The sequence below is a fragment of the Cannabis sativa genome, chromosome 1, assembly GCF_029168945.1.
Source record: "Cannabis sativa cultivar Pink pepper isolate KNU-18-1 chromosome 1, ASM2916894v1, whole genome shotgun sequence".
In the NCBI taxonomy this organism is placed as follows: domain Eukaryota; kingdom Viridiplantae; phylum Streptophyta; class Magnoliopsida; order Rosales; family Cannabaceae; genus Cannabis; species Cannabis sativa.
This window is the reverse complement of record NC_083601.1, coordinates 10,941,073-10,967,161: the sequence shown is the minus strand read 5'-3', so window position 1 is coordinate 10,967,161 and position 26,089 is coordinate 10,941,073. Positions and strand designations below refer to the sequence as shown.

The 26,089-nt window shown below is 39.1% G+C and overlaps 1 protein-coding gene across 2 annotated transcripts; it reads left to right on the top strand.

Annotated features, from left to right (window-relative positions):
* Positions 1-13,830: 13,830 nt before the first annotated feature.
* Positions 13,831-21,045, top strand: LOC115706224 (uncharacterized). Of its 2 annotated transcripts, XM_030633802.2 has the most exons (24): positions 13,831-14,004; positions 14,175-14,302; positions 14,438-14,522; positions 14,775-14,828; positions 14,956-15,047; positions 15,162-15,265; positions 15,504-15,579; positions 15,736-16,192; positions 16,638-16,982; positions 17,176-17,379; positions 17,470-17,562; positions 17,666-17,738; positions 18,065-18,192; positions 18,293-18,587; positions 18,672-18,874; positions 18,950-19,074; positions 19,229-19,346; positions 19,661-19,716; positions 19,822-19,909; positions 19,991-20,180; positions 20,281-20,349; positions 20,439-20,542; positions 20,632-20,694; positions 20,790-21,045. In XM_030633802.2, the coding sequence occupies exons 1-24, from the start codon at positions 13,963-13,965 to the stop codon at positions 20,895-20,897; spliced, it is 3,300 nt and encodes a 1,099-aa protein (XP_030489662.2). In that variant the 5' UTR covers positions 13,831-13,962; the 3' UTR covers positions 20,898-21,045. The 2 variants fall into 2 exon arrangements, 1 of the variants encoding a protein (XP_030489662.2); XR_009684388.1 differs by lacking the exons at positions 19,991-20,180; positions 20,281-20,349; positions 20,439-20,542; positions 20,632-20,694; positions 20,790-21,045 and having other exon boundaries at positions 13,844-14,004; positions 19,229-19,375; positions 19,822-19,877.
* Positions 21,046-26,089: the final 5,044 nt, after the last annotated feature.

The window sequence follows — 26,089 nt, the reverse complement described above, 5'->3', positions numbered from 1 at the left end:
TGTACATGGAGTATGTCCATAGGGCTCCCTCAGTAGAAGAGTTCAGCTATTTCTACGACATAAAAAGCGTAGGTCTTCATAATGGCTTCTACTGCTTTAGCAAATGGGCGACTTCTGAAATCAACGGAGTTGAAAAAATGGTGTCGAACATGGGGGACTGGAAATCGAAGTGGTTTTATGTCTTTAAAGTCCCTAGGATTAGGACTGACTTTAATCGCAAACCTAGTATGTCGCGTATTTCTTGACTTAGATATTTTCTGCATTACTTTTGAGATCTTTTGCTTACTCGCTCTTTGTTGTTATCGCAGATAGACCAGTTCGACCGACCCTTGACGCGACTAGCAAGGAGACAGCTAAAATCCTCGGGAGCCTTCCAGTACAAGATCGCGACTGGCGATTACTGTGTACAACTGCGAAGTTGCGAGAACATCAGCTGATTCCTGAGAACGCAAGTCTTCAAAGGGAGCCAGTATACAAAGAACCATCCGAGAGGCAGCAAGAGCGAATAGACAAGCGCCTTTCCAAGCAAACTCCTCGAAAAATTTCAGGTAATTCATCTCTTGTTATAAATTGACAGGTAGGGTTTGACTTATACTTATCTTTCATTTATCTTCGCAGATATGACTTTTCTGAAGTCTGCCCCTGTCCTGAAGATCAAACCGAAGGGTGGAACAACGACGACTTCACCGGTTGTTGCCCAAAAGAGGAAGAGCGATTCGATGGCTACACTTGTCGCAGACTCTTCCAAGAAGCTGGCCAAGACCACATAGGAGAAGGGGAAGAAAGTCGTAATTGATCCACCTGTTCGAGCTCGCGACTTCCTAGCCATGCAAGAGAAGTTCCTCGCTGAGATTCCTTATGAGGATCTTGTTACGCGTTCTGCCGAGCTGGCCGCGCAGTCGATGACTCTGTTCATAAAAGCTGCTGCTACTCCTTCGAAGGAAGCCGACTCACTGAAGAGGCAAAATGCTCAGTTTCAGGAGAACATAAAAAAGCTGAAGCAAGAAGTGGCGAGGAGGGAGAAGGAGCTCGAGGAACTCAGCAAGGCCAAGGAGAAGGAGCTCGAAGAACTCAGCAAGGCGAAGGAACAGGCGGAGCATGAGGTCAAGAAATCGCAGGCGACGATCATGGAGATGGCCCGCGATTTGGAGACTGAGAAAGAGAATGGGAAGAAGCAGTATGATCAGGCAGTGTCTGATTATATCTATACCACTCTTTCCAAAGTCCCAGATTTCGACTTTTCTCTTCTCGGAACAGAAGCCGCTGAGATGGCTGAGGCTTTTCGTGCCATGTCGCCTACTCAGACCCAAGGTGGGGGAGGGAACCTTCTTGATGAGGTCGAGGGTGCACAAGCTGAAGAAGTCGAGAACGAGGTCATCAGCAAAGTCGCGGATGAGACTTCTCCGGATGAGACTACTCCTGCTGCTCCAGATGCTTAGTTATCCTCTAATTTATGTTGTTTTTTAATTTTAATTCTCTCTTTTTTTTTTTTATATATGCGGTACAAGGGTACTCGCGCTTTTGTACTTGGACAAATTTCTTTTTATTTTGGACAAATTTATATCCTCGCGGGGATAACTATCCTTTAACATTTACGCAGTACATGGGTACTCGCGTTTTATATATATATTTGCGACTTCAATTACAGCTTGGTGTAATAAGTAAGAATATTTACAAACTGGTAAAAATTTTGAGGTCGTAACAAGTAATTTCATTCATATAATCAATAGTACATTCGGGCATATATACCCCCCTATACTTAGGATTTTTCCTTTTTGAATGAAAAATATTTAAGTATAAGTACAAGAGTGAACATAATCGAATAATGCGAGTACTATTGATAATAAAATTTTAACCTCTCGCTATTCCATGCCCGTGGAATCGCAGTTCCATCGAGTGTTGCGAGTCGATACGTTGCATCACCAATTTTATCTGCGATGAGGTATGGTCCTTCCCAATTATCCCCGAAGACCCCATGCGACGGGTTTTTGGTGTTTGGCATTACTCTTCTAAGGACCAAGTCTCCTGCTCGCAGGGCTTTTACTTTCACTTTGGAATTAAAGTACCTTGCAGTTCGCTGTTGGTAAACCGCATTTTTTAGGTGCGCTTTGTCACGCTTTTCCTCCAAAAGATCAAGGCAGAATAGCTGATTCTCGTTATTCTGCGAGATGTTGAAAATATCCCTGCGTAGGGAACCTGCCCCGACTTCAACTGGCAACATGGCCTCGCACCCGTAAGAAAGTGAGAAGGGTGTTTCGCCAGTTGTAGATCGAGGGGTCGTATTATAAGACCATAGGACTTGCGATAACTCGTCTGGCCAAGCCCCTTTGCGATCTTCTAGTTTCCCTTTTATGGTGTGTTTGATTATTTTATTAATGGCTTCAGTTTGTCCGTTACTCTGCGGGTAAGCAACTGCGGAAAAAGCCTTTTTAATCCCTAAATCGTCGCATAGCTGTCGCATCTCTTTACAGTCAAACTGTTTTCCATTGTCTAAAATGAGTTTATACGGAATGCCAAAACGACAAATGATGGAGGTATAGACAAACTCGCGCAATTTCGTTGCTGTGATGGTTGCGAGTGCTTTGGCTTCGGCCCACTTTGTGAAGTAATCAACTGCGACTACATCATATTTGACTCCGCCTTTTCCTTTGGGTAACTCGCCGATTAAATCGATTCCCCATATTACAAAGGGCCATGGACTTGTGATAGAATGGAGGTTACTCGGAGGCTGGTGGGTGTAAGTGGCTATTCGCTGACATCTATCACACCTCTTTGCAAACGCGAGAGCATCTTGTCGCAATGTTGGCCAGTAATACCCTTGCCGCATAATTTTTAAAGCAAGGGAGTTACCTCCGGTATGATTGCCACAAATCCCCTCGTGTACTTCACGAAGTATGTAACTACAGTCTTCTCCACTGATACATTTGAGAAGCGGTTGACTAAAACTTCTGCGATACAACCTTTGGTCATATATTACATAACGGGCTGCTCGCTGTCGCAATTTTCTCGCTTCTACCTTATCATCGGGTAAGAGCCCCTTCTCAAGATATGCGAGGATAGGAGTCATCCAGGTAATCTCCTGAACATCATCTATCTCCATGATTGTTTCTTGATTTATGGTTGGGTGAGCCAGCACGTCTACCGGAATCACATCGAGCAATTCGGCTTCTCTAGTTGAGGCCAAACGGGCCAATGCGTCTGCGTGGGCATTTTGAGCACGCGGTACTCGAGATACAACTACATTTTTGAACTTCTGCATTATTTCGCGAACGATGGCTAAGTATTTAACCAATCTTCCGCCTCTTGCTAGGTATTCTCCATTCACCTGGCATACCACGATTTGGGAGTCGCTAAAAGCCTGTAGATACTCGACTTTCATCTCGAGGGCAAGTTTCAATCCTGCGATTAAAGCCTCATACTCGGCTTCATTGTTAGATGCAGAAAATTCAAAACGTAAAGCAGCGTGTACCTTGAAATTATTGGGACTGATTAACAAGATCCCACTGCCAGAACCTTCGTTATTCGAGGCTCCATCGACGTACAATGTCCATGCTTCTTTGCCTGCTATAGCAATGTCACTTCTGTCCTCTACGACTGCCACCTCGGTGCTGGGGAATTCAAGTATAAAATCTACCAAGGCTTGCCCCTTGATCGCAGTTCTCGGTTTATACTTGATGTCGAACTGACTCAACTCCATTGCCCACTTTAATAATCTCCCCGATGCTTCTAGTTTCGCTAAAACTTGTCTTAAGGGGAAGTTTGTCAAAACTTCAATGCTGTGAGCCTGGAAGTAGGGTCGCAATTTTCTTGAGGATATTATCAAGGCGAAAGCCAATTTCTCCATTTGGGGATAACGCGTCTCGGCATCCAGTAATCGCTTACTGACGTAATACACCGGGTATTGGCGTCCTTGGTCCTCGCGTATTAGTACTGAACTAATCGCATATTCGGAGACGGCCAAATAGATAAACAAAACTTCTCCGGACAATGGCTTCGATAAGATCGGAGGTTGCCCCAAATGCGTTTTTAAAGCTTGAAAGGCTTGCTCGCATTTTTCGTTCCAATGAAACCTTTTGTTGCCTTTCAAAATCTGAAAAAACTCCTTGCACTTATCAGAAGATCTGGATATAAAGCGGTTTAGAGCTGCGACTTTACCTGTGAGGCTTTGAACCTCCTTTGGCTTGGTCGGTGATGGCATCTCCACCAATGCCCTGATCTTCGCAGGATTGGCTTCTATTCCTCGCTGATTAACCATAAAACCAAGGAATTTCCCAGAGCCAACCCCAAAGACGCATTTTAACGGATTTAGACGCATCTTGTATCGCCGCAGTATGTCGAACATGGCCTGCAGGTGGGTAATATGATCCTTCGCATGCTGTGATTTTACGAGCATATCGTCAACATATACTTCCATTGTCTTTCCAATGAGATCTGCGAATATCATATTCACTAGCCTTTGATAAGTCGCACCTGCGTTTATTAAACCAAAAGGCATTACTTTGTAACAGTATAATCCTCGATCAGTAATGAACGAGGTATGCTCTTGGTCTGGTTCATACATCGGGATTTGATTGTATCCCGAGTATGCATCCATGAAGCTCAAAAGTGCGTGACCTGCAGTGGCATCGACAAGCTGGTCAATGCTAGGAAGAGGAAAGCTGTCTTTGGGACAGGCTTTGTTTAGATCAGTAAAGTCAACGCATGTGCGCCATGAGCCATTAGGCTTTGGCACAAGTACGGGGTTTGCTAACCAGTTGGGGTAAAACGACTCCCGTATAAAGCCGCAGGCAAGGAGGCGGTCGACTTCTTCTTTCAGCGCTTGGTACCTCGCGGGGTCCATTTTGCAGCGCTTTTGTCGGACACCTCGCACTTCGGGGTCAATGTTCAAGCGATGACACATGACTTGCGGAGATATCCCGACCATATCTGAATGTTTCCAGGCAAAGATATCAAGATTTTGCTTTAAAAAGGTCGTTAATTGCTCTCGCAGCTGTAAATTTAATTTAGAACCAATTTTTAAAACCTTGTTATTATCTACAGGATCTATAGGTACCTCGATTGTGTCTTCCGCGGCTTAGGCTGCGGCGGTGTGATCGAGGATTCTTGGATCCAAGTCTGGTTCGTCTATGTGCGGCACCTCCTCGATCTTGAGGATTTCCTGGCGAGGAGGTGGTGCTTCCAAAAGGTAGATAACATTTACCGACCTTTTTTCTACGAGTTTAACAGCTGCGTTATAACATTCTCGTGAGTCGGATTGGACTCCCCGCACCGAACCTACTCCAGCGGGAGTAGGGAACTTCATCGTCAAATGATAGATCGAGGTTATAATCTTCATCTCCTTCAGGATTGGTCGACCAATCACGGCGTTATACGCTGAGTATTGGTCGATTACTGCGAAGTCGGCCATTGACTTGGTCATACGGGGCGATTCCCAAAGTGATTGGGAGCTTGATCATTCCTTTAATTGCTATGACATCTCTCGAAAAGCCATAAATGCTTGATGTCATAGGTCGCAAATCCTTCTCTTGCAACCCCATTTGCTTGAAGGCTTGGAAATTCAGCAGATTCACTGAACTCCCATTGTCAACCAGTATACGATGGACATTGTCCCCACCAATATTGGCGACTATTACCAGGGCATCAGAATGCGGGTGATGGACCCATCTCGCATCGCTCTCCATAAAGATGATGTCGTCGCATTCTTTTTTAAAGAGCTTCTCAGGCCGTTCACCAAGATTATTCACATTGGTAAGCGGCTTCTCCTTGGCTTCTCTGGCATACCGTTCTTGTGATTTGCGAGAGTTGCCCGCGATGTGTGGTCCTCCGATTATAGTCAGGATATTGCGAGGTGTTTTGGAGCCACTCGCGTTCTGGTTTTCTCCTTTGTCATCCGCTTGGGGATGACTTTCCTCGCTCCTTTTATACTTGTCGAATTTCCCTCTCCGGATCAGCTCCTCTATTTCATCCTGCAAGACCCAACATTCTAGAGTAGTGTGACCAATGTCCTTGTGGTACTTACAGAATTTTTTAGGATCCCTCCGGTCGCGATTCCCCCTGATGGGGGGCGGCTTCTTGAAAACTCTGTTCCTTTCTTCAATCGCATAAATATGGTCTCGAGGGACTGCGAGTTCAGTATAATTAACGAAGCGAGGTCCTCCCTTCCTTTTTGGCGAGGACTCCTTCTTTGGGGGAGACTTAGCCAACTTCAGACTTCGCTGTCTTCGCGGGCTGCGTCTTCTCGGGCTTCGGCCCCTGGAGTTCTTCCCTCGTGGACTGCGAGATCGCGACCGCGGTATGGGTGACCGACGTTTGTCCTTCCCCTTCTCTAACTCCGCTAGAGAGTTCTTAATTCTTTTGTGAGGTTCGGCCATGGCGAAGAACTCTACCAAGGACTCAAGCCTTCGAGCTTGTAGTTCCTTCCAAAAGTCGGTCCTCGGCAAGATACCTGTTATCAACATACAAACAAGCGAAGACTCGGGAGCCTTCTCGACCTTTGTTACTTCTGCGTTAAAACGTTTGAAATAGTCTTGTAAAGACTCACCAGGTTCTTGTTTGATGTTGGCCAAAGTCGTATAGGGTGGTCTATACGTCATTGTGGCCTGGAAATGCGTGAGGAATAAGTCGACGAAGGTTTCCCACGTCGATATTGATGCCTCAGGTAATTGGGTGAACCAATCATGAGTATTTTCCTCGAGTGTTGCCGCAAGAATGCGGCACTTCGCGAGTTGTGGTACCTGGTCTACTTCCATTATAGTATTAAATTTTTCTAAATAGTCTATCGGGTTAGAAGTACCTTTATACTTAAGGGATTCGGATAGACGAAACCCTTTCGGAAGTTGAGCCTGTCGCACCTCTGCAGTAAAGGGCGAGGTGCCATGCAGCTTATATATAGGCTTACGCTGCTGCTCGAGCATCTTTAAAGCTTGCAGAAGCATGCTTTGGTCGATTCCTCCTGTCGCAGGAACTGGAGTCGCTGCGACTGCGGGGCTCGCAACTACTGCGGTAAGGTTGGCTGGGATATTAATCCCAGTGGTCGCGATCGGCGCGATAGGCGAGTTATTATCTGCGTTGACACCCTGATCGCCCGTCTGGGGATCACGGAGTGTCTCGGTATTATGTGGGCCGCAGGAGCGTGCCCTGAAAACTGCGTTGACATGATCACGTAGATCACCTCGGTGTACTTGATAACGTCCTCCCTGTGGTGTCTGTACAGAGCCGGACCTTGTATACCTGCTCGGAGTGCGTCCATGCGATGACGAAGAGGCTGACTCTGCGTCGTTGTCTCTCGATGGTCGACTACGAGGATTACGGCGCTCAGGATCTTCGTCAATTTGTGCGCTCTGGTTAGGAAACCTTGCGGATTGATCTCTTGACATCGGATGGTTCAGGTCCAGAGCTTCAGGGTTAGTTCTTCGTTCCCTGCGTACACGGTTAGTATGACGTCTAGAAGTTGTTACCTGAGGGTTATCGTTGCGAATGGCGGGAACTCGAGGAGGGCGTCGAGCTCGACTCTGTCCATCTACTTCGGCTTGTAGTGCTCGCAGTTGATCCTGAATTGCAGCATATTGATCAGTGGTGAGCTGGATCATTCCCTCGGATACCACCGCCGGAGTGACGGGGGGAAAATGCATGGTTGCTAGTGGTGTGGACGTGTCCCCGACTTGAGGGCCAGTCGTTTCTGGGAATAGGTTGAGAGGTATGATATTGCTCCTCCCTACTCCGCCGTTGATGACGTCCACAGGTGGCACTCCAACTCCAGACAGTGGTACACTCATCATTCCAATATTGATGGACCCATTGTTAGCTCCGTTAGCGTGATTTCCAGCCATGATAAATAGTGTTCTTTGAAGTGAATGAAATCTTTAGTCGGTTCCCACAGACGGCGCCAAATGTTGTCGAGTGAATTTCGCAACACCAAAATGTATTACTTAATTAATATAAAAAGAGAATTTTCAGAGAAGTAACAAGTGCGAGTATTCGACCTAGAATGGCGAGTACTCGACTGGGAATGCAAGAACAATCAACAAGGCTGGAAAATATCAATAAGACAAAGAATTATAGTGGTTCAGTCAGATTGTGATCTGCTTAGTCCACTGTAGCAAAGGATTCGTAGGTGCCATTTTCATGGTGGATCACCCCTTTATATACAAAGTAGGTGTCCAATCGGTTACATAAGGATCACATTCATTGTTAATCCATTATTTACATATTGAATTGCAATAATTAAACCCAAACAACGTTAACATTAATAAATGAGTGACAGTTACTAAGTCCATCAACGTATGCGTCTTCCGCATCTGCGAGTTGACTGTTCATGTTCCGTTTGTTGAGCTCGCAAGGTTATTATTACGTTAGGGACTGTCCGAGTCTTTAAGCAATCGCCTCTTGTAGACCTCGCATATCGAGCTGATAGAACCTAGACATGTGAGCCTATAGCGGTTTATCAAGGCTATCGGGTCGTTGGGACCAGATCGCACCATAAAGAGTTGATCTCTATGCTTCCGCAGAAGTATAGGGAGGATACTCGCATATGTCCCGACATATGCGAGTTGGATCCATTCTCTTCTCGCGAATCACGCAATCCGACTTTGGTCGTACTCGCAAGACCTTGTTGGCTCTATCAAATTTCGAGGAACCCCTTATGGACATTTTCAACTTCTATTGGGAATCTGAACATACGTGTCCTTTAAATGGGAGTCTTGTCTCGAGTTTCTAGGTGAGAGAAATCTCACTACAACATGTTGATAAAGAAAATTGGATTTAAAGCTATTAAGTTTGTACATGTTTTGGATAATTTCTCACGAGCTACTTTGTTGTTTATACCGAGTTTTTGAAAGTTCTATCAATGGTGGATAACCCATTTTTGAGTTTGTTATTTTTCATGGGTTTTTGGGCAAAAATTAAGGGAAAAATTATCTTAGATCTAACAAAAATGCAAAGAGGACCAAAAACCTAAAATATTGAGATCCAACCAGGTCTGAAACCAGGTCGAAATGACCTAGATCGAGACCCAATGGGCGAAGAAGAAGGGTTCAAACCCCCCAAGCAAAAACAACATGCCATTTGGCATTTATGGGATGTCGCCATGTTTTAGGTAATCGACACGTCTTTTACAAAAAAATAACGTGTTGTTTTCATGGCTAGAAAAAAAAAAGAAAAAAAGGGGTGTGTGGGGCGTGTGCAGTGTCCTTTTATGAATATTTTTCTCCATCTTGCTCAATTTTAATTGTCCTACTTAATTATGCGATTATATTTTGAGTTTGGCCAATTTAAATTACTAATTGATCCATAATCATATAATTATATTAAACTATTTTTTTCTAGTAATTATAATCTCACAATTTTATTATATGTCATCTATTAATTGAAAACTTAAATATACTCATGCCATCAAATTATTTTCTGGTATTGATATGTGTTGCCCCAAGTTCTTCCCAATATATGTGGCAGTCTCAATATAAGGCACGTGGGAAAAGTAGGCCCATCGTCCGGAGATGAACAAAACACTTAACCAAATCTCCCCTAGGAAGACTAGTAACTATGATCCAAGGGTAAGCTCCCGGACATGAGGAAACAGCTCCACTTCCTCTCCGAGAGGTGAAGGGCGAATGAACTCCTCCAGACCAGCAAGGCTGGAGGTGAACAATTAATGACTTTGCATTTAATGCAGTATAGGGAAAACATTTGGGAATACCCATAAGAGGACGTGTCAGACGTCATAAACCCGACTTTGGGCAATTACACGATAATCAAGAGAACTATTGACGGCTCCATTATGAAGAATCACATCAATCAAGAAGGGATTAAGATTAATCTCACCTAAACCCTTGGCAGCCTACTACGTAGGTTATGCATGCCCTATTTTGTATCTTTTTAGAACTTGTGCGTGCCCATAGATAAGCACTTGAAGACAAGTAAACCCTTTTCTTCTTCCCACCAATCGCTATAAAAACCCCTCAATAAAAATTAGTGAGGGGATCAGAAAAGAGGGAGACAAAAAATATTCTACGTAAGAAATACTCACTTATTAGTAACAAAGACTCATGGACTACGACTCATTAATGCTCGATCCACGTAAAAATATCCGCATTAATTATCCCTAAGCGCTCATTATTACATTAGATATTTGGTTACCGAAAACTCTGTCAACATTTTGGTGCTTTCATTGAGAGTTGTGGGAAGCATTGTCCAAAGAACGACAACAGAAGATCTAGAGTACAATGGTGGAGACTCAGAACCATACCCGTCAGCCTCGTCCCCCCCAAGATCCACAGAACCCAGGGGACGAAGAAGCAGCTTCACAAGTAAACATGGACTCTGAAGAGCGTGACAAAACAAATGACGAGGAGTACGAAGAAAACCCAAAAGCGTATGATGCTTATATATATTTATATATATAAGAGGATGCAAGAAATAATGGTTGTCGTGCAGAAGGCTATGGAAACGGCTAGAATCCACGTGCATCCCAAGGTTGTGCCTCCGGGACCAGAAGAAACACAGGAAGAGTCCTCACCAAGTACCCAAAAGCCTAAAAATAAGGAACTGAGCCCCATGCGGTATCCATTTGAAGGAATCCCTAAGAGAAATCCTACATCGTTCCCCGAAAAGAATAAAAAAGCTCAAGATCTGCAAAAAGTCCGCTCTGATTTCTCGAAAGGGAAAGGTTTGCAGAGGGGCAGGCTCGTTCGAGAGAGCACTAGCCTTCAGGACAGAGAGGAACGAAAAAGCATATCAGTGCATCAGGAACCCGGGGAAAGAGGTAAAAAAAGTCGCAAGCATCGCCCTACCGACTTAAGACAGAAGCTTAATGATAAGAATGGTGACCTTAGGAAGCACTTGGAGAAAAAGAAGCAAGCAATACCGGTGTCGGAGGGTGCCCTAAATGAAGGAATTTTTGTCGAATTGGCAATCCTCAGCAAAGACATTGCTAGGGTCTCACGAAGGCAAAAGGGAGATGACTCGAAGTCTGACTGTGAGGACCGGGAGCCCTGGGCTAGGAATATCTTGGAGGCGGAACTCCCTAAAAATTTCAAAATACTCGAAATGGAAATATACATAGGAGATACGGACCCCAATGATCATCTTTCTCAATTAAACAGAGTAATGACTGTCATGAGAGTCAGTATTGACGCAAAGTATTTATGTTTCTTGTTAACATTAGGTGGATCTGCCAAGGAATGGTTCAAGAAGTTAGAACTCAGATCCGTAGACTGTTGGAACAAGCTACAAGTCAGCTTTTGACGATATTTTGTGGCGGCAAGAAAGATTAACCTCGAGGTAAGCTCCCTGACCAACATAAAATAACTACCAACGGAGACCCTGAAGAATTTCATAAAGAGGTCCAAAGAGGAAGCTTCAAAAACCAAAAAGGTCGATGATGGACAAAAATTGGCTTTACTCCAAGCCGGAATCCGGACCGGGATTCCTTTCTGGAATGAGCTACAGCAGGAAGGAGCTGCTAGTCTCCAAGACTTTCAGAAGAGAGTCCAAAAGTACATAAATTTAGAAGAAGAGCAAATAGTGGCTTACGGCGGGTATTACCCAATGGAAGTATCGGGATATGCGATAGGAACGCAACTTCCTAGAGCTGCGCTCCCAGCTGCTCCACAAACAAGCGGAATACAATTTTCTGCCACTCCGAGATATACTCATAATCTTTCCTTCACTCCAGCACTATCAAACTTGGGGGCCCCAATAAGCAATCCCTCCAGGGTGAACACACAACTTCCAACTCAGTCCGCGTCAGCCACAAGCATGGCAGGAGCGCCCAAGTTTCTGGAGTAAGAGGTCTTGTAAAGGTAGTACGCGGTCTGAGGACAAAAGGCAAAGGAGAGGGTATGTGCCCCAATATACACAGTACACCGAGCTCACGGACACCCAAGAATGGGTATACTTCGCGACTTGGAAAAATACGCATTACTAGAAACCTCTTCCTTTGTATCGAGATAGTTCCCGAAGAGATCCCAACTGTGACTATCACAACAACATCGGTCACACCACTAATGAATGCAAAAATTTGAAGCATGAAATTTAGAGTTTAATTCGATTGGGCCACTTGTACGAGTGGATCAAAAACAGGTTGCACACCTGAACCCGACCCAAACTGGAGTCCCAGTGCCTCAAGGAGGGCCGACAGTAGTATTGGAGGGGCAGGTACCTCCAGGAGGGATGCCCTATCAGTAGGCACCCAGACTGCCCTTAGATAAATGGAAGGGTCGCTATAATCTCTAGAGGTCCTCATATTGGGGGAACCACTAGAAACGAGCTGAAGCGTTACGCTGGGGCCCTGAAACATGACAATGAGATATGGGAAGTCACTTAGCTTCCGGCTCAGAGGCCCAAACTCGTGGATCAATCCATTACTTTCACTGAGGAAGATGCAAAGCCAGTACGCTTTCTGCATCATGACCCCTTGGTCATTGAGACTCCAATCGCAAACAAGGTCGTGGCAAGAATATTGGTAGACAATGGAAGCGCAGTAAACCTACTGTTTAAGGATGCTTTCACTGCCATTAGACTCACTGACAAAAACTGTGATGAACACAATCGAAGGAGGAGAAGATCCAAGTTCAAATCTTGATAATGCTCTGCTACAGACAGGAATCAAGGGCTAGAGATTTGAATAGAAGGAGTCATTTTATTCTACTGCCATCACTGTATGGATTTTTTAATCCCTAATGTGTTCATTTATTGTTTTTAGGAATTTTATATTTAGGATGTTAGATTATAAAATTATAATCAATATACATGTTAGTAAATTTAGATCATGGTAAAATAAGTTTCCAACATCACTTCCCTTAGCACACTATCAAAAAGGTTCATGATAATGGTTGGTCGAGCTTACTTTATCACAGTTTTTGCATCACCTTTCTTGGATGCATCAGAGTCTTTCTCAACCTTCTCTATTTTTTCTTTTTAGTGTTGAATCCAGTTTTTAATAGATCAACACAACCATCATCTTCTCTTTACATAGACTAAAGTTTCCAGATCCATCGAATCTGGTTGATGATGATTCTATTTCAACTGCTTTCTTGAATTCTTGATAACATTCAAATCAAATCTTCGATCTACACAAGGAAGCTCTGATATCACTGTAGTAATTCTACTATAGAGGACTTAACAATTTAAAAGTTAATATCAAACATAAATCAAAGAAAAACACAAACTGAAATCAAGCAAAATGAAAAAACAGAAAAGTAAGAACAAGAGAACAAAGAGATTTATCCTGGTTCGGTCCACAATTCAAGGCCTACTCCAGCTCTCCCTCAAGAAATAATTTTCTCCACTATATATAATCAAGTGATTACAATCTCCAATGGTTGTGTACACCTCTTAAAACAACACATAAAGAAATCCTCAAGAACTCTCACACTCGAACTCACAAAACCATACAATGACTATTATAATTTCTCTCTTTCTCTTTCTCCCTCCGTTTCACTCTCCCAAACACTACACAATCTCTATCTTTGTTCTTCATCTTTATAATGAATAAGTATATTAGAACTATAAATAGAGTTACAAAAAGAGCTAACCAACTAACACTCAAGCTGATAAGCTGACTAAAACTGTTAAGCTTTTCTAACTGCTGTTGGTTTTCTTAGTATTAAATAGTGAAAAAACCGTTAAAAAAATTTCTATCAATCAAAAACTCAAAAAGAATTACGTATAGTATCGAAAATCCTCTTAAACAAATGAGGCATGAAGGTACGTAGTCTACTAATACTATTAATAGACAGGAAACGTTTACGTTTTCGCTTCTTGTGGCCCCACCCCACGTTGTCCGTTGATCCAACTAGCGCCCCGCCATATCCAACGGCTAATAATTACCCACGAAAACTTGCGTCACCGTGAAATCTCATAAAGAATCACTCTCTCAAGTATCAAGTTAATTAATCATCTCTTCGTCCGTACAACGCAGAACCACAAGAAGAAAAACCAACTAGCTCTTTCTTGATTCTGCAAATGTTCAAGCAATTCATCCAAAAACCCACTGATCAACAAGAGGTATGAAAATCTCAGTTTATGATTCAGCTATCGTATCCTATGTATGAATTTTGTAATATCTTATCAGAAAATCTTCAATAACGAATTTTCTCTTGAATTTTTACGAATTACATTTTATATTTATTCGTAGAGACACTTATAGATGTGCTTATGTGTGTTGCACTGAGCAGAATGCACGTAAGGGAAGTTTAACAATGGCGGATTTGAAGCCGCGTATTGCTATACACTATGGGATTCCGTCCACAGCATCCATTCTAGCATTCGATTCCAATCAAAGCCTGTTAGCTGTTGGAACCCTGTGAGTTAACATAGATGAGAACTAGGATAATAAAATTCGATTTCAATTTCGTTAATAAATAGTTTGTTTTGTAGTGACCGGATTTTCACGTGTCACTATAGTGCTGATTTATTATGTATTTGTTTATTGCTGCAGAGATGGTAGGATAAAAGTGATTGGGAGTGATAATATTGAGGGTCTTCTTGTATCTCCTAAGCCATTGCCCTTTAAAAATCTTGAGGTTTGTATTTATTTGGAAACAGTAGATTACTAGTTTGTATCTTGGTTTTCCTTCCTCCTCTGAAAATGGAACTTGATGATTCAAAAGTGGTGTTTTGGTGATTAAAATTGACCATTTCAGGAAGCAGCCTGCTGTGTTAGTCCACGGGGAAATTGTCTTGAATGAATTTGTTTGTTCATACTTATTTATTTGTGTGTATATATAGTGAATATTGTCTTTATCTTGCATTTTCTTTCCTGTAAATTTTGGCAGTTCTTACAAAATCAAGGTTTTCTAGCCAGTATTTCAAGCGAGAATGAAATTCAGGTATCTGATATCTTTCTAGACTCTATTTAAATGCTATTATTATCTTCAAATGCTCTCTTTTATGTTTATCCTACTTTCCCTTCATTAATATGTGATCAATATAATATGTTATTCACATAATTGGCAGGTTTGGGACTTGGAAAACAGGGGACTAGCTTCTGCTTTACAATGGGGATCCAATATAACTGCTTTCTCTGTAATTTATGGCACAAGTTACATGTATGATAGTAATTTGTATAACTAATTGTTGGATCACGTATTATCTTTAACCAATTACCCTAAAATGTATTGCCTAAAGTAATACATGGCTTAAATATGTCTCATTGTATTCAGGTATATTGGAAGCGAACATGGGGATGTAACTGTTCTAAAGTATCAAGCTGATGACAGAAAAATTATTCAGCTTCCTTATTATATTCCGGCAAATGTCTTATCTGGTAACTATATTAATATATGCCTTTTTTGGTATCTTTTTTATGATAATTTTGTTGTTGTACTTACTAATTAAGTTCTTGTGGAAAGTACGCTACAATTTTAAATTGCTTTGTCATTGTGGCTGAATAATAAATTATGCATGTACGGATAGTTACCCTACATATATTTTCATGACCACTCAAATGATTCTGAGATTTTTCATGTTTATTTAAAAAGAAAAATATTTCATTGATAATGTAGATGAAGATGGCATGCCATTGCCTGATCAACTTCCAGTGGTTGGGGTACTCCATCAACCTTGTTCTCCTGGAAACAGGCATGATAAGTTCATTTTGATCACTTTATTAGAATGCTCTGACTTTAGAATTGGTGCTATAACCATGCCAGGTTGTGTCATGCATTTAACAGCAAGAAGGAACTAAACTAAATAAATAAAACAATTGTAATTTTCCTTTTTCATTCTTTTTTCCAGAATTCTAATTGCATATGAGAATGGATTGATCATTCTCTGGGATGCTTCTGAAGATCAAATTGTTTTCGTCAGAGGCTCTAAAAACCTCAATTTAAAGTATAAAACAGTGCTAAATTGTGTACAAGGAACAAAACATATGCTTCATGATAATTTGAATGATAATGAAACTGAGAAAGAGATCAGCTCTCTTTGTTGGGCATCTGAAAATGGGTCAGTACTTGCTGTTGGCTATGTAGATGGAGATATAATGTTGTGGGACATATCAAGTTATGTTTCCTCAAAAGATTGGCAGGCTGAAGACCCAGTCGATAATGTTGTAAAGCTGCAATTGGCATCAGGAAACAGAAGACTCCCTGTGATTGTTCTACATTGGTGTGCAACAAGATCATCTAATGATCGAGCAGGACAGCTTTTTGTCTATGGTGGAGATCAAATTGGATCCGATGAAGTTCTGACAGTATATTCTTACTCTTAACTCAAAGTTGATTGCCTGTGTTTTGTTCTTAGTTGTGCATACTTGTGTTTTCAACACTAAAATTGGCACGATTTTTCATAATTCAACCGGATGAATACCAAGTCATTAGTTTAAATAATTTTGCTTGAGGAAGTTAACTCAATTCTTACATGAAGACAAAAAAAAACCTTTAGCCTTCAACATAATTATTTATTAGGCAGATCTTGTGAAAGATAGCAAGATGAATAATTGGAAATTATTGAAAGGTTACGTTTCATGGATACATTTTACTCACATCTTTTATATTTCCTTGTTTTGAGAGTAATTGATTACTTAGCTCATATTTTCCTTTGATAGAGATTCTTAATTCTTTAAGTTTAGTATATGAGTAATTGTAAGTATCTTTATTTGCTGGAGCAATGTAATTATTATCTTCTCCCATTTGCAGATTTTAAGCCTTGAATGGTCTCAGGGAATAGAAAGTCTAAAATGTGTTAGCCGCGTAGACCTTTCACTTCATGGTTCTTTTGCTGATATGGTCTTGTTACGAACTGCCGGTGTAATAGACAGCAACAGCAACGAGACTTTGTTACTTACCTTGACAAATCCTGGACAGTTGCTTGTTTATGATAAGGCTTCCCTGTTTGCCTCAACGTCCCAGCTAAAGAATACATCTGTCAGACCAGTACCAGTAAAGTATACTACAGTCGTTCCTACTACTGAACCAGATATGACAGTTTCAAAGCTCAGTTTGGTGCATGGAGATGGAGAGTTTTCACAAGCTTTCTCTAGGGTACTGCTTTGTCATTTGATCAGTTCTAATTATCAAGCACATTTCAGTAACATCATCTTTCATTATTGGAAATCACTTTTCTAGTTCAATAAGACGGCTGAGCTACCAAAGTTCTTGCAGTACTTAAAGAAATTACTTTTTAAATGCTTGGCACTTGTTGTACATGCTAACTAGTTTGGCCTTATTCATTTAGATATCAGCTGAAAAGCTAAGTGTGGAACATTTACGTAAAGGAAGTACAGAGTGGCCTTTGACTGGTGGGCTTCCCAGTCAAGGTTTTGATGCCCAAACTTATCAGGTTGAGAGAGTGTATATTTCAGGGTACCAAGATGGATCTGTTCGACTTTGGGATGCCACATATCCTTCTCTGCAACTTATTCATTCTATACAACCTCAGGTTTGTGTCTTTGTTGTGTTTTGTTCCTTCTATGTTATCACATAATTGTACTGTTCATATGATATTAAGTTTGTATTGTGTATATAATAGGTGAAAGGTATGACTAATGAAATTGTATCAGTAACTGCATTGGACTTCTGCTCTTCTACACTCAAGTTATCTGTCGGTGATGAATGTGGCAGGGTAAGAATTTATACTTTTGTCTTTGCCTTTTGAAGGAATAAAATAAAGAGAGATTAATTTGATGGACAATGATATATTTTTTTTTTCTTTTGAGGGTATGTAGGTTCGTCTCTATGACCTGATAAGAATTCCTTTTGAGAAGAATTTGCATTTTGTGACAGCAACTGGAAAAGAAGGTTTGGGTTTAAATGTGCATTACCTCGATGCTGATGTCTCTATACTCCATATAGATGTCAATGTCAGACAAGTTTTAATGTTCTTTTCCTTAAAATCTTTTGCAAAGTCAAGGCAGGAAATAAGATGGAGCTTGATTTATAGATAAAAATCATAAGATGACTAGAGTTTTAACAGTGGACTCCTAGAACAAGTTTCATTTTTTTTTTCTCACTTAAATCTTTGTTTAGGAGTTTGAATCTAGTTTTCCTTCACAGTTATACTTTCAAATTATTGCGTCAATGTTGGTTTTGATTTTCTATTGGTCTGTGTAATATTTCTTTCTCAGTTCATAATTTCCAACAAGGGGATGTGCCTTATTGCCTAGCAGTGTTTTCTATCCTCTCTTCTCCTATATGCACCCTACATTTTTCTAATTCTGGAAACCTACTTTTTGTTGGGTTCAACTGTGGGCAGGTACAGTCAATGTCATCTTTTTTTTTTTCCTTGTGTTTTTTCTATTCTTAGTTAAACGTTAGAGAGTTCTTAATTTTCTTTTCATCATACTTCTTTTCAGGTCGCAATGCTTGATATTAATACGTTATCTGTTTTAAGTCTAACTGATGTTTCATCCGAGACAAGTTCCCCTCTAAAAGTTTTGGATGTTAGATCATTATTAGATGCTAATAGCTCAGTCAAGAGTCCAAAGGGCTCTCAATCCAAAATTCCGAGTGATTCTGAATCAGGGGTTCTGTTCACTATGACAATGAATGCACATATTAGTGTAAGAGATATCACTACTGGAAATTCGGTTTGCTCTCAGCCTTTACAACCAATAAAGAATTGTACGGCAATTTCATTGCACGTCATAGGTAAGTAAATACAGATTACACAGAATTATCTCATTTACTTTGATTTGTGTCGTCTGAGGACTCTTTCTTTTCTTTTGTGTGCAGATGGTGATCTTATATCTGAAGTTGGCAGTGGAAAGCATTCATCGAAATCACCTGAAAGTAGTAAAGCTATAGATGAACTCTCACAAGTTGGATTGAAACACTCTTCTAGAAGTGGACATTTTGATCGGAGATTAATGAACCTACTTATTTTGCTGTGTTGTGAAGATTCCTTGCACTTGTACTCTCTGAATTCTATGATTGAGGTAACTTCCTACCGTATATACATTCCGGTTCAAGTATTTTTCATCTCCCTTGTCAACGAAACTTTGTTACTGTAGGGTGACAATGACTCTATTCACAAGGTGGATCTTGTGAAACCATGTTGCTGGACTACAACATTGAAGAAAGATGAGAAAGAATGTGGATTGGTTGTTCTTTATCAAACTGGAGTAATTGAAATAAGGTGAAAAGCTCAGTTCTATTTCTATTGTCAGCTTCTTTTTTTCCACTATAAAGCAAATTAATAAATTGATGAATCAATTTTACATGACATTTGGTTAAATTGGGTCTAAAGTAATAGCTACTGGGACTAATTCTTACTTCTTAATCTTTAACAGGTCTTTGCCAGATCTTGAAGTGTTGGGAGAAAGCTCCCTAATGTCTATTCTAAGATGGAACTACAAGACTAATATGGACAAGACAATGTGCTCTACTGATCAGGGGGAAATTGCACTGGTTAGTTTCAACAAATTGATTCGTGACAGGTTATCATCAAGAAGAAATTTATGCATATTTTGACTCACACTAAGCTTTAAGAGATATTGACTATCATGGTTTCATTTTTCTGATTATGAGTATTGCTACATAATTTTCAAATACTTTTCTATGATACAATGTCGCTCTAATGTAATATTATCATTGGATCATACCAGTTGCACTCAAAGTTTGCCAACATAAGCATTTTGCTCCATCACCTATTTTGTACAATGGTTTGTAATTTGGTTTCCACTCCATGTTGTAGTTACTCTGAATTTTGTGTAATGCTATAGGTAAACGGGCATGAACTTGCTTTTATATCTGTTCTGAGCTATGAAAATGACCTCAGGTAACTTTCTCTTGATTGTACATTTATATGAAAACGATAATAGTTTGTGTACAGTGAAGCACATAAAAAATACTTCAATAATAAGAAAGTTTGCTTGTCTTGTAGGATACCAGATTCTTTGCCCTGTCTTTATAATAAAGTGCTTGCAGCTTCAGTAGATGCCACACTCAATTTCTCTCCAACTCAGAAACAGGTAGCAGAATTTATTGCTAAGCTCGATTGTTTATCTCATTTGTTAATAATTTGTTTTGGCTCCTAACTTCTGTTGCCGCAGGCTGTTACCCCTGGAATTTTGGGTGGTATAATGAAGGGTTTAAAAGCAGAGAAAGTGGAACACAATGCTGATCTTAGTGGACTTCATAAAGATATTCATGCACATTTAGAGACCTTATTTTCAAGTCCTCCATTCTTAAAACCTTCGACAGCTCTGACAGATGACCAAGAAATCATACAACTCAATTTAGGTTCCGTCTATATCTCTTCCTTAAATTATCAGAAAGGGAATAAAAGTCTTCGTGTTTGACATCTTTCTTCTATGTGGCTCACTCTACTGTCTTTATACAGACGACATTGTCATCGACGAACCTCTACACGTCTCATCTTCATCTCAGAAAAACAAGAATGAAACGAAAGGTAAAATAGCTTGCTTTAAAGTTATTGCTTCAAGTTCTTTAATTATTTTGCTGGCATTAAATGATGTAATTGATGTTTTTAATGAACAGATAAAGAAACAGAGAGAGACAGATTGTTTCATGGTGGTGATAGTGATATAAAACCCACAGTCAGAACAGCAGAAGAGATAAGAGCTAAATATCGAAAGAATGAGGTTATTGAGATTGATGAATTATGGAAAAGTGGTTAAAATGGTTTAATTTCATGGATATATCTAACACAATAATTTCCATTCTTTTGAAGGATGCCTCGGGAGCAGCTGCACAAGCAAGGGATAAGCTTGTACAGCGCCAGGAAAAGCTTGAGGTATTATAAATATTACACATCTTGTCAAAATTTAATCTGTCATATTTTATGAATGAATACATGTTTTTTTCTTTTTTTTTGGGTATTGATATCAGAAACTAGGCCAACACACGGAGGAGTTGAAAAATGGGGCAGAGGACTTTGCATCAATGGCTAAACAACTTGCGAAGTCGATGGAAAATCGTAAATGGTGGCAAATATAAGCTGAAATAGCCTACAAATCTTTATATCCATCTTCCCACCAAATTTTTTTTTATTTTGACATTTGATAGTGTTGCTATATATTCTTTTGTTGCTCATTTTGGTTACATGACCACTCTTTTTATATGTATATTGTTTTCCCATTCTTCATTCATTTGTTTTTTATGTCTCAAATGGCATCATTTTTACATAAATACTTAAAAAAATATTTTAATAATTACAATAAATAATATTGTGACACGGAAAAAATAACTTTTGTATTGTGTATTATTTTTTTTTCAACAAAAATACTAGATAAAAGAGATGGAAATTTATACCGCGGGGATGGGTAACCGCGGGGACCCGCCCCTAATGGGGTGGGAATTCCCCGTCTTGGTAGTTAATGGGGCGGTGGTGGGGGACAATTTCAATACCCGAAGCGGGGATGGGGTGGGGGCGGAGATAGTACTATCCGTACCATATCCGACCCCAATATAGATATATATAATTTCTTTTCTATTCTTAACATATATATAGTAGATATATGATTTTTGATTATTATACATAATCAAAATTATATATCATATGCTTAAACTATGAAGATCTAATGACGATAGTGAACTGATGATCATTGTGGATTACATGTGTAAAGATATTTTCTTCTCGATTCTTAATTTCATCTTTGTTTACTTTTTAATTTTTTGGGACGCTTGAGAGGTATGAGACTATGATCCTATACTTGGGTTATATTTTTTTTGTTTTTTTTTCAAACTTTGAGGCATATTTAGTTTTTATTTTCTACTAGGTGATGCTTTTTTTAGGTAGGTTTGTCTTTTATCTCCTATGAATTATGAATGCATAGTAAATAGTTGTAAGAATATTGGTGTAATTTATTTTTTTCAATTATTTTAAATTAATTTTTTTTCATTTTACCTTAATAGATACCCGATGACTTCCCCATAACCGATGGGTATTCTCCTACCCCGAATCTGTTGGTTATTAGACGGGAATGGGGCGGGGATGGGGGTATAAATAGATAGCGGGGATGGGGGCGGGGATTACATTCCCCGTACATTAACCGCCCAATTTCCATCTCTATAAAACTAAGCAGCGGCCCACGTGTTGCTTTCTGCAATAGCAGCCCATCTTATTGGGACCCACAGACAGCACCTCGTCAACCGACTCTCTCTTGAGTGTGTTTGTCTAGCCATTTTGTACATACTAAGATTACAGTGTTCATAAAATAGCTAATTCAATCTAATTTGTACGATCTAATTTAAGTCAATCCACAAAGTGCAAATTGTTAGACTTTTATTTGGGCTTACATTAAATTTTATTGGTTTTATTAAAACTTGGGTTGATTGGATAGTTCTTTGCTGTGTTAGCCCATGTTGTCGGTGATCAATTGTTCATGGGCTTAGCATCTGTGTGTAAAGTCTAGGTGAAGCAGAAGTGTGGGCTTTTCTAGTTGACTGAAGCCTTTGATGAGCAGGCCCAGCCCAACTAGGGTTTTGTAGCTAAGTCCCCTCCCTAACTCTATAAATACATATTGTCTCATCACAATTGTATACCTTTTGATAATCAGATTAAATAAACTGCTTCTGATTTAGAGATCTAGGGAGGAAGACTTAGTTGATAGTATTGCATTATCGAATTGGAGTAACTGCTGTGGATCAAACTGAGATAATTGCTATGGATCAATCAGGTACACATACCTAATTATTATATCTTATTATTGTGTTCTATGTTATATACAAATAGATCTTGGTATATTATTAATTTTTCTAACATGTGGTATCAGATTGCCTATTGTATATGATTTAGAACCTATAATTTTTGTAACAATTAATATGTATATGTTACTTTCTTTGTTTTTCCAATTACATATTAATTTCGTTATTATTTTATGTTGAATTTTTTATTTTTCGATCTTAAAAGTTTAGGGGTTTTATTCCTCATTAAATGCTCTTTCTTTTGATATATTATATGCATGAAATCATTATGTATATTATGAGAATTTTAACTTTAAAGTTTTAGGGTTTATATAATTACATTATGAAATTATAATTTGTGTTTTTTGATTTTATTGTTTTTAATCTAAAATTAATTATAGATAACTCTTTATCAATTGTTTAAGAATGTTGCTACATAATTAATTTCGGATTTAAACTAAGATTGGCATTACAATTTTTTTTTTCTTTTGTGTTCTTCAATTTTCGGATTGATTTTAGCAATAGATCTACACATTTAGTCCTTAATACTCGAAATTAGTAGCGTAGATCAATTAGAAATTCAATCCCGAGCAAAACCCATCGATTTCTCGAATTTTTTCCGTCAATTTTCGCCAGATTTTCACGCCAGACCCGACTGGGCCGAACCGGGTCACGTGACCCGTATTGCAGGACCCGTTGGAGGTTGAAGGTGACTCCCAGCCGCGAAGCCCACTCGCGCAGGCGGCGCGTGGGGGCGCGTGGAGCCACGTCAGAGGTCGTTTTTCGACGTTTTTTTTTTCCAGCGTGCTTAAAATTCAATTTCTGATTTTTCTATGATTTTTAATTAATTTTTTGACTCCATTTAATAATTATTATTATTTTAATGATAATTATGTAGTTAAAAAATTATTAAAAATAATTTTTGATGATTTTTCGAAATCTATTGATCATAGAAATTTTTTTGAGTTTCTTCTCGTTCCATATGACATAGTCACTCTCTTATTTAATTTATTTTGACTATGTAGTCTCCACCAATTTTCTTATATTCACATCTTTTGATTATTTGTTGTTCTAAAATTATAAAACTTGGTTGTTTGATACAAAAATAATGTGTTATGGTGGACACTTTATTTTTTGATTATCAATATAATAAAAGCAATTATATATCTCTTTTGGAAATTTGGTTGAAAATTATTAATTTTCAATGATTGTTTTATCACCAAATTTCACATGTTGAAGAAAATATTATATCTTTTGGTTGACTATATGTGTAATTACTTGCCCAAAGGTAGTATTTACATATATTAGTTCACATTCCATGAAGTGAGTTAATATTAAATATATATATTTTAATTATTTTCCCAAAGGTAATAATTTAAATATATAAATTTATTATTTTTTGCTTGAATTAATACATATTTTTAAGAAATTTATTTGCCCAAAGGTAATAAAATTCTTAAATGATATGTATTTTTTTCTTTGTTGTTAACTTCATGAAGGTAGATCATGTGTGTGTTATATTCTCACCCCAAAGGAGAGTTTATTATGACCAGTTGATTCTACAATATTTTCTAATACATTGCTCATATTGCTTATTCAAGTTTTAATTTTTGAATTTTTCAGTCTCCTTTTCTGTGAACAACAATAATGCTTTCATCCATATTTTGAATGCTTCCAACTACAAGACATGGAAACGAGATGTGGAATTTACTTTAGGCATAATGGATTTGGACGTGTGCCTACGAGAAGAAAAACTCCGCCGATCTTATCGACTCCAAAGATGTACCGCCGCAGAACTCATCATGCACAATGGGAAAAGTCAAGTCGTCTTAGTCTTCTTACTATGAAAAGATCCATTCCTGAACATCTATTGAGTGGTTTGCCAGACACTACAAATGCCAAAGAGTTTTTCAATGCTGTAGAAAAACTATATGACACTGGTGAAAACGCTGAAGCTGGACATCTTATGGATGAAATGACAACCATTAAGTATGATGAATTTAAAGGAGTGAGAGATTTTATTCTGAAATTTGTGAATATTCGGTCCAAGTTGAAAGATCATAATATTCCTCTTCCTGACTCTTTCATTATTCATCGAGCTCTTCATGCTCTTCCTGCCTCTTTCAGCCTTATCAAGACAGCCTACAACACTTACAATCAAACATGGACTATCAGCGACCTAATTTCTCAGTGTGTAGCTGAAGAAAGCAAGCTTAAAAGGGAGAAGAATGAATCTGCTAACTATGTTTCTCACCTCAAGCCCAACAAAGGAAAAGGAAAATTCAAGAATAAAAATGATGGTGCTACTAAACAGAATGGTAATGGTAAGGAGCATAAGAATAAACAGAAGAATAACAATGGAAAGTCCAAATACTCTAATGTGAAGTGTTACTTTTGTGAAAAATTGGGGCATCGGAGAACGGACTGTCACAAATTTAAGACCTTGTTAGAAAAGAAGCAAGCACAATCAGGTAATCCATTAGCATGTGTTTGTTTTGAATCTAATCTAGTTGATGTTCCTATTGATTCTTGGTGGTTAGACAGTGGTGCTACTGTTCATGTTTCTGCTTCCTTACAGGGGCTAAGGGATCTCAGGAAGCCAAGTGAGAGGGAGTCCAAGCTTAAAGTGGGCAATGATGTTGGAGTTGACGTTATCTATGTTGGAACATTTATTCTTGAATTACAGTCTACTGTTAAGATAATTTTGAACAATACCTTTTATATTCCTACTTTTAAAAGGAATTTAGTTTCGCTTTCGCTTTTGGTTAAACAAGGATATTCTTTTCATTTTACAAATGATAATGTTGACATTATGCTTGACTCTCGAATTATTGGAAATTGCTTTTATTCTGATGGTCTTTACAAGTTGTTATTGGCTCCTTTAGATTCCTCTTTTAATGTTGTGAATACTGTGGGTAAAAGACATCATATAAAGGAAACATCCTTATTGTTATGGCACAAAAGATTGGGTCATATTTCCAGAGAAAGGGTTGATCGTTTAATTAAATCTGAAATACTTCCTCCTCTTGATGCTTCTGATTGGGATACTTATGTTGATTGTACTCGTGGAAAATTGACTAAAACAAGAAAGAAGACTGCAAACCGCAGTCAATCTTTATTGGAAATTATCCACACGGACATCAGTGGTCCTTATTCCACCACGTTGTGCAGAAACAAGTATTTTATCACTTTCATCGATGATTTTTCTCGTTATGGATTCACCTATTTAATTAAAGAAAAATCTGACGCCCTTGATAAACTCAAAATTTTTCGAAATGAGGTTGAGAAACAATTAGGAAGAGTCGTCAAAGTTGTTCATTCTGATCGTGGAGGAGAATATTATGGTCGTTATACAGAATCTGGACAACACATGGGGCTTTTTGCAGAGTACTTACAAGAAAATGGTATAGTTGCTCAATACACTATGCCTGGTTCACCTGAGCAAAATGGCGTTGCTGAAAGGAGAAATCGCACTCTCATGGATATGGTTAGAAGTATGATGA